General features: G+C 40.6%; 1 protein-coding gene across 1 annotated transcript in view; it reads right to left on the minus strand.

Moving 5' to 3' along the window:
- The window catches only part of CFAP47 (cilia and flagella associated protein 47), a 2734468-nt gene that overhangs the window by 2277764 nt on the left and 443396 nt on the right, over positions 1-13308 (minus strand). The window contains exon 30 of the mRNA XM_086934611.1: positions 10112-10324. Within this exon, the coding sequence (XP_086790737.1) occupies positions 10112-10324 (213 nt within the window). The remainder of the gene's footprint in view (positions 1-10111; positions 10325-13308) is intronic.

Raw genomic sequence — 13308 nt, forward strand, 5'->3', positions numbered from 1 at the left:
GTGCTGCACCTGCTCAAAATGTCAAGGGCCGCCAGTGCATATTTGAATGTATTTTACTTATCATCTCAAAAACCCTTCTGCTCTACCTGTTAATTGTTTGGTTAGCCCACCTCTAACAAAATGTTTGATGGGTCTCCTACCTACATGAACTCATTCCAGAGAGCTGGTACCTTACTGCAAAAGTAGGAGTATGGGAAGGTAACATTTATTTTCCCTTCTGACATTCTACCTTTCTGTGGCATGGATTTTGCAATTTTGCAGTCTGGGATTGAAAACGCAGAGAAGTACAAGACAAAACCCATCAATGGGACTCATTCTTTGAATTGGGACAATGTCCTGCTTCTGCCTGTTGACACGTGTAGCAGAAGGAACATTTGCAAAGGAGAGGTACAGACCTACCTTTTTCAAAAACATGTACTTTTAGTAATGCTGAAGGTGAGAGTACTGTTCTAGTTGGCCCCAGTCTGACCTTCATTTTCAAAGTGCACCTCATTTTAATTACAAAAATGAGGCTCAGTGCATGTGATGCCCTTTGATTTCAACCTTGGCTGCCACTGTGCTTTACTATTGAATAAGGATGTAAAGCGCGGTGGCAGGCGACGTTAGAATCCAAGATCCTTGCATGCTCTGAACTGCTTTCACTGTACTACACAAAGGCAAATATATATAGCGCAGTGTAGTAATCAGTGATAGGCTTTCACTGATTGCTACACTGGGCTATATATTTGCCTTTGCATGAATGAGAAAGCAGTTCAGTGCAGGCAAGCACTTTGGATTTTTGTGCTGGCTGCCACCGCGCTTTATTGAAGGCAGGAAGATGTAAAACACGGTAGCCAGGGCCGGCTTTAGCGCTGGTGGAACCCAGTGCAACAATGCTTGTGACCCCCCCCAGTGACCACCTCTGCAACGGATTCCTTCAAAACCGTCCTTTAACAGTCCTCCTCAAGCCTTCATAACCACTCTCTCTCAGATGCATTTATTTTAATTAGTTTTATAGCGCCACTCCTACCAACCAGAGTAAGGTGTCAGAACACTTTACATCACACAGATTACACAGAGACAACCAATCAGTGAAATGTTACATAAGTTAGGGGACAAGAAGGTAAAGGAGTCACAGGTCATCCATACAGGTAGGCAGAATCGTCTAAGAGTGCTTGGTCAGGAGAGGCAGAAACATAGAATTTAAAACCTAACACCATGGTTGGGGGATTCTAATAGGAATTGATTTCTACCCAAATAAACCTATTTTGCAACAGCTGAGGGAAATCATAACGGCCAAGCAGCCAGCACCTTGCAGTTTTCATGCATCTCTTTGACAAGTTACTTGCTCACTGTTCTACATTAGGATTTTAACTCCTAAAGAGCTTGCAACAATATGGTCTCTCTGACAAAAGTAGTAACCCACTGACCTATTTACATTACGTTATATATATGCACTTTGTGATCTGCACCTCTGTGCTACCTTACTGTGAGTAAAAACTTCCTTTGCAAGTTTACAGATTATTACACAAACGATCTCTCTCTCTTTCAGTTTCCAGGAAGTGCATTCACCACCCAGTTTGACATTTTTATTATTGGCTGGACTTTGTTAGAGGCCAAGAACGCAGTAGCAGGTGCTTTTCTATAATTTTGGCGCCCCACATGAAGTTAGCACCGGGTGACATAGGTCTCGCCGCCCTAGCAGCACAGTACATGCATGGCCTTTTAATTTGAAAGTCAGCTGCTGCTGTGCTTTATTGCTGTTAAGGCAAATGTTAAAGCACCATGGCAGCCTATGCTAAAATCAAAGGTCTGTGCATGCTTTCAGTCTGAACTGCTTTCACGGTCATGCAAAGACAAATACATAGCGCAGTGTAGAAATCAGTGAAATCCTTTCACTGATTAATTCACTGCGCTATATATTTGCCTTTGCATGACTGTGAAAGCAGTTCAGTGCAGGCAAGCACCTTGGATTTTTGTGCTGGCTGCCACTAAAGATTTAAAGCATGGTGGCAGCATGCAAGGACTTTTAATTTGAACATCGGGTGCTTCTGTGCTTTATTCCTGTTAAGGCAAATGTAAATTGAAGGTCCGTGCATGCTAATCTAAACCAGGCCTGCTAACAGCTGTCACAGTCCTAAAAAGGCAAATATATAGCGCGTTGCAGTAACCAGTGAAAGTGCCTGTAAGGACCTTTGATGTTAACGTTGCCTGCCACTGCGCTGTATTACTGAAGGTAGATCTAAAGCGCAGTGGCAGACAACGCTAAAATCAAAGTGCCTTGCAAGCACTGAGTGCTTCTTACCGACTCTGCTACTGATCAGTCAGGGTCCCACATACCTCATAGCTGCTCGATGTTATCGACTCTGCTCGGTCAGGGGCCCACTTAACTCAGAGCTGCTCCAGGAGGCACATTCGGAAAACAAATGCGAAGCGTGGTGCCAGCCAGAAAAAGGCAGGTGGTGCGTGACTAGGAGGAAAAACGTCACTTTCTTGAGCCCGCCCAGCCAAGCTCACTTCAGCCAATCAGAGCAGCTGGTTTGTGTGAGGGCGGGCAAGGGCTGATAGATGTGAAAATAAATGACGGAATACAAAATAAAACTCTTAATGACGTCTCAACAATTAAAGAGCAGCGCGAGTTACTCTCAGAGGGTCGGCGAGCTACCGGTAGCTCGCGATCGACCGGTTGGAGACCCCGGCTTTACGCCTTATGCTGATGCCACTTAGCTTACATTGAGGATAGGCATGCTGCAATATCTCTGTGGTTATACTGTAGTTTTAAAATAGATGTCAAATAGGTGTCTAAAACTTAACTATAACTATATTAGGAAGTATTTTTGGGGGACCCCCTTAATCTGGTCCTCTGCATTGTGGTCGGCTTCTTTGTGACTTTGGGCTTACCTCACTAGATTCGTCTGGAATGTTGGTTTATGCTTTGATGATGAGGTCACATTTAAGCCAACAAAAGATAGGATTTCTGCCACCAGTTTTATTCACCTTAAAATTCTTAGGAAGATGTTCTGTTTTTTTCCAGACTCATGCACTTATCAAGGCTTTAGTGGGCTAGTAGCTGGACAATTCAAAATGCCCAGTATTATTCAGTGGCGGAACAAAAAATGATGGGGACCCTGCAGAATGTGAAGCGGGATCTTGAGTCCTCCAGGTCTCACAAATATTCATTAGCCTTGGACAAAATGAACCAATCTAAATGAATTGGGAACCCCTAAAGGGTTGGGGGTTCCCCTGCACCTGTGCTACGCTCCTGTTATTAAGGTTTCTTCCTCAGTTATACATCAAACGCAATTGGTTGAAAATGCTGGAGCCCATCGCCTTCTCAAACTGCCTTGTAATAAACAGATTTCCAGCCATCTCCATAAGCTTACTGGCTTCCCATCCTCAAGAATTTGTTTTTGAAGATTATTTTTGTTTTAAAGTCTTGCAGAGCCCAGGCCCCTTACATTAGGCGACTTTGTTCCTGGTAGTCCTCGACGTTTCATTTTACATTTTCCTTAGCTCAGTTTCTGAATATTCCCAAGATCAATAAACACGGTCAAGATGGTCAGGATTTCTCAAATAAAGCTGCAAAATGGGGAATTTCTTGTCTCTTGCCCCTTCCGGAAAGCCATTAAAGCCTGCCTTTTCGCAATCCCTTGCCTGATGGCTAGCTGACCTGTCCTTCAGATTCTTTGCATCAGGACACCCTAACATATTTGTGTGTTGTACAAACTCTAAATATTATTAAACAATCGAAATAATATCGTCAATAACTGAATATCCGTAATTTGAGAAATTTTTACACAAAGAACGAATACAAACAAATTTTGTTTCTACCAGCTGAACCATTTGGAAAAAAGTCATGGGCTTCAAGGTTAATTCCACCATTCAGTATTGACATTGAGGTTTTAGTGGAGATGGCCACAATTTAAGCATAACATGAAACATTATCGTATGCATATATCACAGGACACCAATTTGTACAATGCTTTCAATATAGTAATAAACACCAGCATAATAAAAGCCAAGACTAGAACATAATTCATGGCATTCATTTGCTGAAGTCCATTCTGATTAAATTAGAGCCCCTCTATATTTACTGTTGACTAGGGTGACAACCCTTCATTTTCTTTTTGCAGTACACTAATCAACTTTCTTTTCCACGTGCCAATGTGCAGTAAAGGTAAACGCGGTACATTGATTTTCAATCAAAACACAAACCTAGATTTATTTTTCTAGAGAAAATCTGTTTGAGATGTATTTTCAGACTTGGAGACTCTGGGTATTAGGTCAGCAACAAAGGTAAGAAATATGAGGAGACTACGTTGGAATTGGGGGAAAAGATGGTAGACAGAGTAATTTGATCAATTTCGTAAGTGAACAGGAGAAGTAAGGGGGCGGCAAGGGAACCTTATTTCCTCAAAAGTGAATTGGGAATGATGTAATAGACCTTACAAGTCCAATGAAAACTGCACATGAACCAGAGGCAGAAACAATATTCAGCCAGAAGAATGGGAACTAGAAGCGAAGCATGCAATTTTATGAGTGTATTACATTTCCACACCCGTCAAAGTTTATACAATGTTGACAACGGCTAAACATCAAGGCTCATAATATTTATAATATACACATAAAGAAATATAAAGCATGCAGGTATATAACCTGGCACTTCATCTTTGCAGTCACATTTTAAACTTCAGATAAATACAATGCAATGAGTTCCCTTCACCTTATATTACAAAGCATTTTTGAATGGTGCGGCTGTAGAAAGACCTACCTCTGAGACATTAAGGGTTCTATGTCTCATTTTCTTAAAATTTCAGCAATGTGGAATCACCTCCTCTCCTCATTCTCTCACTTCCCAGTATAATCCTTGTTTTAAGCCTCACTTTTACAATCCTTCAATTACAGCACAGTTACCACCTTAATCTTAGCTTATCTTTTATCTTCCAAGTCTCCTATGCTTCACCTACCAAAGTGATCCTTAATTCTTCTACCAAGTGTAATTTCAACATCACTATTCTTAATACTAAGCTTCCCTGTTTGGATGCTGGCATGGTTCTCGTCCTTTCATCCCCTTTAGGGACTACCAGACCACATCAATTAACATGCCACTTTTCACAGGTGAAACCTGCAATTCCCAAGATAGCTCTCTGAAACAGTAGCCTTCACACACAGAGGCCTGTAATCTTCCATTCATGGGTTTAGCAAGGCGTGAGAGGTGGTCCAAAAAAAGTAACGTTTAGCACATCACAAAAATGGACAGTCCAGGGGCCACCTTGACATTATTTCAACTAGAATTTCACCTGATAATGCAGTCGAGCACATAACCCCCTGAGAGGCCTTGGCCTAAATGCAAGAAAATGGTTTGGCAAGAAAACCACATCAATGCATTTCTAGACCCACCAACTCAAATACATGCACTTGCGTGCCAAATGCCAGACAAAATAAAAAATGTTGCTTCATCTATTATTACATCTATTATCAAATATAGCTTCCACCCACAATTGTTCTAGTGGATTGCTGATGCACTTTGCACTTAATAGGCACATCGTAATGCATTGGGCGTTCTCTGTATACATCCTATTTTATGATACTGCAATTTCCACTATGTATATATCATGTTGTACTGCACTTCGAATATAACTTTATTTATTCATGTGTTTTAACACATCATATGAACAATATGTTTTCTATGTCTATGATTGGGACACAGTATATATATATTTTTTAAAATGGCGCTCACTAGATTGAGAAAGGCTGCTGTGTCTGCCTGAACGCGTCTCTCCTTTCTGCTGGGTCGGAGGAGGTACTTTTAATAGAAAAGCCCTAACGCAGCAGTCCTTGTGTGCGTGCTCTTTTCCCTGTAAGGCAGGAGTTGTGTTGTGATATATATATATATATATATATATATATATATATATATATATATATATATTACCTACTGGCGGTCGCCAGTAGGTATATATAGTTAGGATTTTTTCTCTATGGGATTTTTGAAAATTCTATGTCTAATAACTTTGCCGTTTGTGGACGGAATTGGCTGAAATTTTCAGGAAAATGGAACATTTTGTTTCTGAGCAGCCCCTGACAATTTGGGGGGGTTTCATCAAGGGGGGGCCGAGAAAAAAGGGGGGTCCCAAAACGCGTTTTTCCCATGTTAATTTCCATAGGGCGGTTGGCCTCACTTTTAGCTCGAACGGCTGAATGGATTTGCATGAAACTTGGCAAAATTGTAGGGACTGTTAGCCCGATGTGCCTTTGCTAGGTCTCAATATATGTGCTCCAGTGGATTTTGAGTAATTTAGGTTCAAAAAAAGATATATATATGGGCGGAGCCTAACCACACATCTGATCTGATTGGCTGTCAGCACTTCATCCAAGAAGTGTTGGCAGCCATCTTGGGACCAATATACATGATAGCACCTCATTAAAAAGCATTGTAGTTAATAGAGGGTTTTAGGACTTTAGTTACATTATAAATCATTTGTTGATGGTACCATACTCGTTTTAGGAATTGTGGTGGGTTCTAATGTGATTTTACCATGTGAAAAAACCTTCTGCTGTGATATCATGAATATTGTTTGAAAGAAAACTAATATCTCATGATTTTCCCACAGTGGTTTGGAAGGGGATCTATAAGCTAAACTGAAAGCATATTTTCTGTAAATTCACATTATCTTTCTCAGTCATGTGAAAATGAAGTCTGACATTCTCAGTAAAACATGTACATCCAACAAGGACAGAGACTGCCAGTTGATTCCTTTGTGTTCTACTGCAGCCTCCTAGAGTGTTCTAAAGAACAACTAGAGCGCTAACAGTCCTACTTATTACAAAGGTATGGCACACCTGAAGCCATCTTGATTGGAATAAAGTGGTAACTCTTAAAACATTTAATTTAAAAAGAAACAACATGAGGGGGTATATTTTGCCATAGAAAGTATGATTAGTGCTGCAGAATGAAAAATTAGGGCACATTTTGAGTGACTTCTCAAATCCTTTTCTATTTCATTAAAACATTCTGACATGCAGTCTCCCAAAATGGCCACCAGAGACAAAAGAGCCCAAATGTAGCCCAAATATCACCCAGATGTACCCCAAGTATAGCCCAATGACAGAATGTCCCAGAGTGTTCTAAAGAACAACTAGAGCGCTAACAGTCTTACTTATGACAAAAGTATGGCACACCAGAAGCCATCTTGATTGGAATGAAGTGGTAAGTCTGAAAACACTCAATTTAAAAAGGAACAACATGAGGGGGTTATTTTGCCATAGAAAGTATGATTAGTGCTTCAGAAAGAAAAATTAGGGATCATTTTGAGTGACTTCTCAAATCCTCTTCTATTTCATTAAAAAAATTCTGACATGCAGACTGAAAGATGCACTTTGAATACCAGCAGCAGACGTCCCTGGTGAGCAGTAGCTTTACTACAGTGATCTAATGTGCAACTAGAGTGCTAACATTCAGAATTTATGGCAAATGTGTGACACATCTGAATGCCTTCTTGATGGAACCAAAGTAAACAAGCATTGAAAATGCAATAGATCTCGCCCTCGTTTAAGTTAAAGCCATTCTGTTTGTAATGAGGTGGCTTTTTAGCTTTGCTTTTATTAGTGTTTTTTCAACTTTAATGTAAATAACATGCATCGGTATGCATATAAGTATATGTATGCATGCATTTATGTTTGTATTTATATAGATATACAGATGATATATGTTTATATATGTATGTATATATATATATTCACTGAAAAAACCATAGGCTATAGACCATATATAGTTAGGAATTAGCATTTACAAAACCTTGAAAATTCACTGAAAAAACCATAGGTTATAGACCATATATAGTTAGGAATTCGCATTTACAAAACCTTATTTTACTCACACAAAACCATTGAAATTCCATATATAGTTAGTTGCACTAACTATATATCGCGCACCCGCAATCCACTGCTGATGATGTCACATATTACATCATTCATGACATGGTCAGTGACATCACTGCTGACATCACTGATGACATCTCAAATGACATCACTGATGACATCACTGATGACAACATCCAGTGACTGTATGTTTCTGTAAAGTTAAAATATGTCTTACATATTGAAGAATGAGTGGATGTATAAGTGTCTGGATGAAGGATTTAGTAGGTGCATGACTGACTGTATGAGTGAGTGATTTAATGTGTCTCACGGAGTGCATGGGTTAGTGACTAAACTGTCTAAATTTGTGCATCATTATGTCTGTTGTTCTGTAAACTGTTGCATGTGTTGATAAGTAGCTATATGAGTAACTATATGGGTTATTGATTGATTGCCCAAGTATTTGTATGGGAGACTGAGTGTGTGTGTGGGTGGCTGGGAGGTGTATGACTGTGCATAGATGTGTGAGCAGTTGATTCACTAGATGTATGGTTTCAAAAGTGCATGTGGAAACAGCTGTATGGGCGGTTGACTGTGTGCATGAGTGTATTGGTGAGTGAATGGATATCTCAGTGCTACATGTCAAAGTAAGTACATATGTAAAACACAGTACATGTGAGAGTTCACATATATAAATAACTGTGCATAAGAGCCAGTGAATGTGTGAGTGGCTGTATGGATCATTGTGAACTTGTATCAGGGATTGTATAAGAGAGTAAATATGTGTTAGTATATGTTTGAATAAGTAAAGTTTGTATAACTGTATAGTTGAGGAAATGGAGGTGTGATTGATTCTTTGCATGACTGACTAGGTGTGTGAGTAACTCCATGGATGAGTGACAGTCTGTGAGTGTCTGTTTACACTGATTGTATCTAAGGTTATATTAGAGTCTGAAGAGGTTCATCGTATTATCACATGAATGATATCATCAGTGATGTGATCAGTAATGTCAAATGAGATGTCATCAGTGATGTCATTTGAGATGTCATCAGTGATGTCATCAGTGATGTCACTGACCATGTCATGAATGATGTAATATGTGACATCATCAGCAGTGGATTGCGGGTGCGCGATATATAGTTAGTGCAACTAACTATATATGGAATTTCAATGGTTTTGTGTGAGTAAAATAAGGTTTTGTAAATGCGAATTCCTAACTATATATGGTCTATAACCTATGGTTTTTTCAGTGAATATATATATATATATATATATATATATATATATATATATATACATGCACAACACAGTTATAAATAAACATCTAGTTACTGGCACAGTGTGGCCTGTGGCCATCTTGGGTGGAAAAAAAGCATATTATGAACATCTGTAGATGCCCTTTAATTGATGCAATAGGTCCAAACCTTTGGGTCTGCCACCCCAGGGGTCTCGGCCTTGCAGTTAAAAGGTATAAATGACCTGACACTGCCACTAGTGGAAGTGCAATGGAGTTCCCATTTCATTACAGAGGATTTTGGAGTAAGAAGAGCAGGGTGTATTAGTGTATATAATTTGTTGATATCTGTCTCTACCATGCATAAATTACAGTAACCATGTCAAAATCAACTATTAAATGAAAAATGATTTAAGCAAATGTGGGTGATTTTTCAGCATGAACAAAGAGATATGTGTAAGATAAAGCCCTAGTTTAATTTGTGCATACACCTAGCAAAGAGGACACATTTTTAAATTGTAAAGCCTCACCAGATTATGATGGTGCTGACAGTCATGGGTTTGGATTTCATTGTATCTGTCAACATCTTTTAGGTGGCCTCCCCTTACGCACACTGAAGACGCTTCCTTAAAGTGGGAGCGCAAAAATCGGTATGAGGTTTGTTTACTTTGACCATACTGTCCTGTACAATTGGTGAAAATGTCAAAAGAACGAGAAGGAAGTATGCCCTTTTGTACACTGCTGACAATCCTACATAAGACACCTGAAGAAACGCTACACTGACACAACGAATGGGGAACCATCATTGACATACAGAGAGGCACTTGCACCTGGTTGCACCTGAAACTTCCTATTACCAAAATCCTTTGTCTAAGAGAAGATGCATTCTCCTCCCCATCATCCTAATGATCATTTGAATCGCAACAAATTTCTTCGAAATTATCAATTTCTCCATTTGCACAACTAACAGAGTACTTTGCTGACCCGCGTAGCTAATGACTTGCCGAAGTATTCCTGTCCTCTTTGTGCCTACTTACTTAAGGAAGGTGAGAAGCGTGCTGTGTTGCCAATGCAGCTGTAGAACCCTTTCCGTAGGGTCCGAGGGCAGTGCTTGACTGGCTGTGATCCCTGGAAGCATTTGTCCGCTCAGGTAGAACAGCATGTCATACACGGTTTTTGTCTGTTTGCCAAGGTTGATCTGTTTGGTAACCTTTCGATCTGATTTAGACTGCTGGATTTTACACAAGCCGCTAGGAACGAAAAAGAGAAACATTATAATGGGCCAAATGTATAAAGGAGCCGAATGAATATGTACAAAGATGAAAAAGAATGAACACAAACTGAAAGAAAAGATAGAGAGACAGAAAATCATTTTTAATAGTACAGGACACAGTCAAGGTTATAACATAACAATGCATCATTTTATCTGTGCAATAAGTTTTAAACAGTAATCCCTGAACTTAGAATTGACTTACAATTCAAAGTAAAAACTTCTAAGTTTCTCGAGAAATATCCTTATTTTATATAAAGCACAAAACCGTAGCAGAACGCCTTCCTTCTACATGTTATATTGCAAAAGGACTTTATGGGGCCTAGCGCTACACTTTTGTTGGATGAAATTAATGTTATTTTACATTCCAGCTACAGGTGTGTACAAGCAGGAAGTCTGATAAAGTTATACAAAATTTTCATGAAGATTACACGGCTTTACATAGTAAAAGTATGGTAAAAAAAGATCCACTCTACCCCCAAAAAAATCACGTTGTGCACAGTAATGTTTCTAAAATTCACCATGGAAATTCACGTGGGTGCCAACCCTACATTGATTTTGGCAGCAACCGCTGCCCTAACCTTGTGCATTGAACGCCCTCAAGAAAAAGCCAGTCATTAAGGCACTCATTTTTTCATCAATGGTGGAACATAGTTCGCAATGTGAGCCAGGGTTGTACATCGGAATGCGTGACTCAAGAGACCAACATGTAATCACCTTGTGTTTGCATAGGAAAAGTTGCCCACTTGGAGGCGGGAGGACAGATATGTAGGATCTTCCAACAAACTGAGGAAGGATCAAAGACTGCTAAGGAAACTTGTTAAATTGTGTTAACCCTGTGCATGGACGTTTTCGAGCATGTACGTACCATTATGCACCCATCTTATTTCTAACCAGTTTATATCTTCCAGTTTGTACATCAATGTGCTAAACTGTGCAAGGGAAAATAGATGAAGTTAATGCTTGTGCTATTACCAGCTTGACGAGAATTAATTCTTTACTACATGGACATTCGAGTTCTGTTTCAAAGAGATGAAACTGAATATTACATTGATAGAAATGGGGGCCTCTAGTAGGCAGTGGCTTGAAACCTGTCAAGTAGGGACCCTTCGTTCTAGACAGGGTAAGGGGATTACACAGCTAAGATAACCCTCTGCTCACCCCCTTGGTAGCTTGGCACAAGCAGTCAGACTTATCTCAGAGGCAATGTGTAAAGCATTTGTACATAAATACATAGGAACACAGTGAAAACACTACAAATGGACACCACACAGGTGTAGAAAAATAACTTATCTTTATCTACAACAAGACCACAATCTCAAAAATCCAACATATATAAGCAAAGATATCGCTCTTAAAACATTTGAAACAGACCAGTCCATATGAATCTATTGATGGGTCACTTTTAGCACAAAGTACCTGGGATGCTTTAAAATCAAAGACGAAAGCAAGCACAGGGGAGGTGCGTTTCGAAAAAACAAGTGATGCGTCGGTTCCTTACTCCCAGGGGAGGTGATGCATCGGTTCTTTACTGCCAGGGGAGGTGATGCATCGGTTACCTACTGCATCTCAGGGAAGGTGATGCGTCAGTTCATTACTGCCTGGGGAGGTGATACGTTGGTTTCTTACTGCGAGGGGAGGTGATGCATGGTTTCCGAACATTCAGCCTTGGTTCCTTACTGCTGGGCAACGTCGATGGAGAACCTGACGCACAGGTGCGATGCGTGGAAAATCCGGACGTGCTGGCGTCGCTGTAGCAACAGCGAAATAGGTGCTGTGTTGATTTTCCCCGCCACGAGCAGGTGATGTGTCAAATTCTTCAGCTGCACACCAGGGCCTGCATCTTATAGTTTACATCTCTTTATTCTTTTAACGCCAAGAGATACATTGCAAGACGACTGTGTATACAACACCGACAGAAGAATCCACCAGTCTTGGTTTGACTAGCAACAAGCAAGATCAAAACAAAGAACACCCTTATACGTCCCCCCTCCCCCCCAAAAAATGCTAAGGGTGCTTCAGTAACATCACATTTAAAGCCAACGATAAGATCATGAGGCATTCTCATTACCAATGGGGGGCAGTGCTGACAATCGTAGGATGTGAAGGTACTTGGGGCAAGTTAGTTCCCTGAATTCTAGTGTAAAGAGGGATATACGCAAGGGCACCATAATTTCCCAAAACACGCTCCTTGATTGGAAAGAGAGAGGTTGATCCTCTCCATACCCAGAATAAGCCAAAGGTGGTGAAGCCAGCCCAAATGTGTGGGTAAATGTGCAATTCCCAAGTGTGACAGGATGTTCTGAAGTGCTGTGCCCAGGGCTAGGCAAATCTGCCTCCCCCATATGGATTTCAGGGGGGAAGTGAGTGGGTTGGGTAACCCCAGGGTCGTGTAAGAAAGAAATCAAGGGAGTTGTGTGTCTAGGTGTTGGTCAATGTCTTCGAGCTCTTGTGACCAGTATGCCTGAATGCGCAGGCAATCCCACAGCAGATGTACCAGTGTACCCCACCCCCATCAGACCCCGTCTAATAAGTTGCACTTTTGGTTGGGTCGATCTTGTGCATGTTTCTGGTGTCAAGAACCAGTATTGGCTACCTTCATGAATGTTTTGGTAAGGGCTGAATAGCAAGTGGTAGGGCAGGCCAAGTAATGTATATATTCCCACTCCTTACTGTTCAGATGTCTCCCCAGTTTTTTTCCCCAGCGAACCTGATTGGATTTATAGATATGCCTGGAGGGCTGGGAGAGGAGAGTGAGGAGAGTTGAGATCAGTTGTCTGTCAGGTGCCTTAGAAACCAGCCATATTAGTATAGGGTGAGATGTCTCTGCATCGCCGTCTTGTTGTCAGGATGTAAAAGGCAATGACATAGTTGTCAGTAGTTTAAATGCTCTGTCTCGGGTATAGCATATGCCACGTGTAGTTGTGTGAACAGGATCACCCCTTCCTCATCCATCATATGTAC

This window comes from Lissotriton vulgaris, chromosome 8 (assembly GCF_964263255.1).
Source record: "Lissotriton vulgaris chromosome 8, aLisVul1.2, whole genome shotgun sequence".
Classification (NCBI taxonomy): Eukaryota; Metazoa; Chordata; class Amphibia; order Caudata; family Salamandridae; genus Lissotriton; species Lissotriton vulgaris.